The sequence below is a fragment of the Coffea arabica genome, chromosome 2c, assembly GCF_036785885.1.
Source record: "Coffea arabica cultivar ET-39 chromosome 2c, Coffea Arabica ET-39 HiFi, whole genome shotgun sequence".
Taxonomy (NCBI): Eukaryota; Viridiplantae; Streptophyta; class Magnoliopsida; order Gentianales; family Rubiaceae; genus Coffea; species Coffea arabica.
The window spans coordinates 65780571-65785293 of record NC_092312.1 but is presented as its reverse complement, the minus strand read 5'-3'; the positions used below and the strand labels follow the sequence as shown (position 1 = coordinate 65785293).

Here is a 4723-nt window from a genome sequence, read left to right as displayed (position 1 = left end):
AATAAACTCACGTATATTTTATAAAATCTGAAAACTGTCCTTTAATGAATGAAAACCTAGGCTATATATAGCCTTACAAGACTCAAACCCTAGAATGTCCAATGGACGACCTTGCCCTTCATTAAGGGTGAAAATATCTAACAATTAATTGACTAAAATTAAGACTGTGAATTCGGTCAAAGTGAAGTGAAAATTGACCGAAATTATTAATGCTAACAAACAACTAATAATGGGAACTAAAACCCTAATTAGCAAGCTAGTGCTCCGTGAACTAGTCTTCACTTGGTTCTTCCATTTGAAGGAAAGTGTATAGAGTAGTTTCTCCATTATGTAATCCTTCAATGGTCCTCAAGTCATCACCAACTCGTTCTTGAATCGTGCAAACAAGAGCTTGAAGTGATTCTTGAATTCTCCTAGCACGCGCTCTTGTAATTGGACCATTGGGTATTTGCATGACCTGAGCACTAGAAGTTTGAGCAGCCTTGAGCCCCTCCTCATTAGTCCCCTTCTCTTGAAGGCGATTTGTCCTCAAATCAAACTCATCGTTTGCATAAAAAGGACTCAAGTCAGATACATTAAAAGTAGCATGTACCCCATACTCACCTGGAAGTTCAAGTTTGTAGGCATTGTCATTTATACGCTCCAGGACTTGGAATGGACCATCTTCCCGTGGGAGTAGCTTACTACGCCTTTTGACTGGGAACCTCTCTTTGCGCATGTGTATCCATACCCAATCGCCAGGCTCAAAGACCATCTTGCGGCGCCCCTTGTTGGCACTTTGGATGTATTGAAGTGTACGCTTCTCGATGTTGGCTCGCACCTTAGTGTGTAACTCACGTACATATGCAGCTTTGTTCTTATCATCCAAGTTAACTCTCTCATGAACAGGTAAAGGAGTTAAATTCAAAGGTGTGAGAGGGTTAAAACCATACACAATTTCAAACGGCGAATAATGTGTAGCAGAATGAACAGTGCGATTGTATGCAAATTCCACATGTGGTAAGCAATCTTCCCAAGATTTAATGTTCTTTTTTATAATTGCGCGCAACAGGGTAGATAAAGTCCTATTAACCGCTTCGGTTTGACCATCAGTTTGTGGGTGGCTAGAAGTAGAAAATAGTAATTTAGTACCTAGTTTACACCACAAAGTTTTCCAAAAATAGCTAAGGAATTTAGCGTCCCTATCAGAAACAATAGTGCGTGGCATGCCATGTAATCTAACTATCTCACGAAAGAATAAATCTGCAACATGCTTAGCATCATCTGTTTTAAGACAAGGAGTAAAATGGGCCATTTTGGAGAAGCGGTCAATTACCACATAGATTGAATCATGTCATTTTCTAGTCCTAGGTAGTCCAAGCACAAAATCCATTGACAGATCAACCCATGGTTCATGTGGAATTGGCAAAGGTGTATAGAGACCATAAGGGTGTACCTTTGATTTGGCTTGGTGACAAGTCACACACCTTTCAATGTGCCGTTCTACGTCACTCCTCATGCGTGGCCAGAAGAAATGCTCTTAGAGAATCATTAAGGTCTTGGCAATGCCAAAGTGTCCCATTAGTCCTCCTCCATGAGCTTCGCTCACTAGGAGGGTGCGCATGGAGCTCTTGGGAATGCAAAGCTTGTCCTTGTAGTATAAGAACCCCTAAGAGATGAAATAGTGCTCACGAGAGTGTCGTGGCAAGGAGACAAAAATCTCACCAAAATCTGAGTCAGTTGCATAAAGATCTTTAAGGAATTCAAAACCAAGCAACTTAGCATCTAAAGTAGTGATAAGTGCATACCTTCGTGAGAGTGCATCAGCCACCACATTCGTCTTACCTGTCTTGTATTTGATCACAAAAGTAAAACTGTCAATGAAGGTAATCCATCGTGCATGTCGCTTGCTCAACTTGTCTTGGGACTTGATATGCTTGAGCGACTCATGATCTGTGTGCAAGACAAACTCACGAGGGCGAAGGTAATGTTGCCATGTTTGTAGAGCTCGCACTAAGGCCATTAGTTCCTTATCATAGGTTGAGTAGTTTAGAGCAGCTCCATTCAACTTCTCGCTAAAGTAGGCAACTGGGTGACCCTCTTGGAGTAAAACAGCTCCAATACCTATACCAGAAGCATCACACTCTACTTCAAAAGTTTTGTCAAAATTAGGTAAACTAAGAACAGGTGCATGTGTGAGCTTGTGTTTAAGTAATTGGAAAGACTTAGCTTGTTCCTCTCCCCAATGAAATTGCACATCTTTTTTGACAATTGACGTAAGTGGGGCAGCAATGGTGCTAAAATCCTTGACAAACCGCCTATAGAAGCTGGCCAAGCCATGGAAACTTCTCACCTCACTTACATTGGTAGGGGTTGGCCATTCGCTAATAGCCTTCACCTTTTCTTGATCAACATGAATTCCCTGCTCACTAACAACATATCCTAGGAAAACCAATTGATTTGTGCAAAAGGTACACTTCTTAAGGTTAGCGTAGAGGCTTGCCTTGCGAAGTGCATCGAGGACCATTTGTAAATGCACAACATGCTCATCTAGAGTCTTACTATAGATCAAAATGTCATCAAAGTAAACGACCACAAATTTACCAATGAAAGAGCGTAAAACATGATTCATGAGTCTCATAAAAGTACTTGGTGCATTGGTTAGCCCAAAAGGCATGACCAACTAATCAAAAAGTCCATGTTTTGTTTTAAATGCAGTTTTCCATTCATCTCCTTCTTTCATGCGAATTTGATGGTAACCACTTTTCAAATCAATTTTAGTAAAAATGATAGCACCATGTAATTCATCAAGCATGTCATTCAAACGAGGTATGGGATGGCGGTACTTTACCGTGATGGCATTAATTGCCCTACAATCAGTGCACATTCTCCATCCTCCATCTTTCTTTGAAACAAGTAGAACTGGTACAGCACAAGGGTTTAGACTCTCTTGAATCCAACCCTTACCAAGCAACTCCTCCACTTGTCGTTTTGCTCCTTGGTTTCCTCAGGATTGGTCCTATATGGTGCCTTGTTTGGAAGGGAAGAGCCAGGAATGAAATCAATTTGATGTTCAATTCCCCTTAATGGAGGCAAACCATTAGGTATATCCTCAGGAAAGACGTGTTGATACTCCTGTAAGAGGTTAGTAATAACACTAGGCAAAGAAGCATCAAGAGCATTAGTGAGTAAGGATTCCTTGCCAAATAAAATAAATAAAATCTGATTAGAATGCAAGGCCTTTCTCATATCTTTCACCTTGGCAAGCATGCTGGGTTTTCTCTCCTGTGTGGGCTGGAAGACCGAATGAGAGTGATCCAACTTGCTTGAAGAAGGGTCGGTCAACACTAATTTCTTAGCTTTGGCGTTGTCCTTCTTGGTGGTAGCATGCAAGTCATACTCTTTTTGTAGACTAACTTGATCCTCATGTACTTGTTGAGGTGTAAGAGGTGCAAGTGTAATCTTTTTACAATTATGCATAAAAGAGTATTTGTTCAAGAAACCATCAAAAGTGACTCTTTTGTCAAATTGCCAAGGACGCCCTAAGAGTATATGTGCAGCTTGCATTGGTACTACATCACACATAACATCATCTTCATACCTACCAATGCGAAAAGTAACCAAAACTTGCTTAAGAACACGTACCTCTCCACTGTTGTTTAACCATTGAAGCTTGTAGGGACGGGGGTGCTTACTAGTTGGCAAGTTTAGTTTCTCCACCATCAATGCACTAGCAACATTAGTGCAACTTCCGGGGTCAATTACCAAACTGCATACCTTGTTGGTCACATGGCACCTCGTGTAAAAGATGTTGTCACGTTGAAACTCATCTTTACTAGCTTGAGTAGCTAGTGCTCTCCTTGCTACCAATCCAACTTTGTCTTGAGTTGAAACTTCCTCTATCTCATCTTCCTCTTCAACCAAGGGAGGCATGTCTTTGTAATCCTCCTCTTCATCATCAGTGACAATGTCTCCATTTGGTAGGACACGCATGGTCCTTGGGTTTGGACATTGGTTTGCAATATGCCCAACTCCTTGACACCTCCAACATTTGGTGTCACGATTCCTAGGCTTTGAAGTTTCAATTGTTGGCTTGGAAACAACCTTGGAATCGGTTTTGGTAAAAGGTGGCCGCGAGCTTGACCCGTGATCTTGCTTCGGCTTTGGAGGATTCCAAGTGTTCGGACCTCTCTCCTCCCTCCTGGGCTGGAATGGTCGAGTAAAGGGTTGTGGATTAGAGTTATAATTTCTGGTGGTACCCCTCCGCTTGAGCCTTTGTTCAATCTTGATAGCCTTGTCCACCATATCGTCTATCTCCACATAGTATTGAAGCTCAAGTTGATCGGCTATTTCAACCCTTAGACCACTGAGAAATCTTGCCATTGTAGCCTCTCGATCTTCTTGAATATCAGCTCTCAACATGAAAATTTTCATGTCCTTGTAGTAGTCCTCAACTGAGCGTGGACCTTGTGTCAAGGTCTGAAGTTTTTGGTACAAGTCTCTATGGTAGTGACTTGGTACAAATCGCTTCTTCATCAGTCTCTTGAGCTCAGTCCAAGTGGTTATAGGTGGTTCACCACACCTTCTCCTGCTGGTAGCCACTTGTTCCCACCAAACTAGGGCATAGTCGGTGAATTCTACTACGGCAAGTCTCAATTTTTGTGCGTCGGTGTAGTCATTACAATCGAATACTAGCTCCACCCGACTTTCCCATTCAAGGTATGTATCCGGATTGGATTTGCCT

At 41.9% G+C, this 4723-nt stretch overlaps 1 protein-coding gene across 1 annotated transcript; it reads right to left on the bottom strand.

Annotated features, from left to right (window-relative positions):
• Positions 1–1648: 1648 nt before the first annotated feature.
• Positions 1649–4515, bottom strand: LOC140035744 (uncharacterized). The gene is made up of 4 exons (XM_072077105.1): positions 3625–4515; positions 2947–3441; positions 2776–2884; positions 1649–2103 (listed from the first exon to the last, which is right to left on the bottom strand). Exons 1-4 carry the CDS (start codon positions 4513–4515, stop codon positions 1649–1651), a joined length of 1950 nt encoding a protein of 649 aa, XP_071933206.1.
• Between the last annotated feature and the right edge of the window lie 208 nt (positions 4516–4723).

What these genes read in the sequence shown, in the direction of transcription:
- LOC140035744 (XM_072077105.1), bottom strand. Translation starts at nt 4,515, where the DNA reads ATGAAGAAGCGATTTGTACCAAGTCACTACCATAGAGACTTGTACCAA. An exon ending in ACAAGTGGAGGAGTTGCTTG is followed by an intron (nt 2,885 to 2,946) that starts GTAAGGGTTGGA and finishes CTTGTTTCAAAG; the next exon opens with AAAGATGGAGGATGGAGAAT. An exon ending in CATGCTTGATGAATTACATG is followed by an intron (nt 2,104 to 2,775) that starts GTGCTATCATTT and finishes CTTCTGGTATAG; the next exon opens with GTATTGGAGCTGTTTTACTC.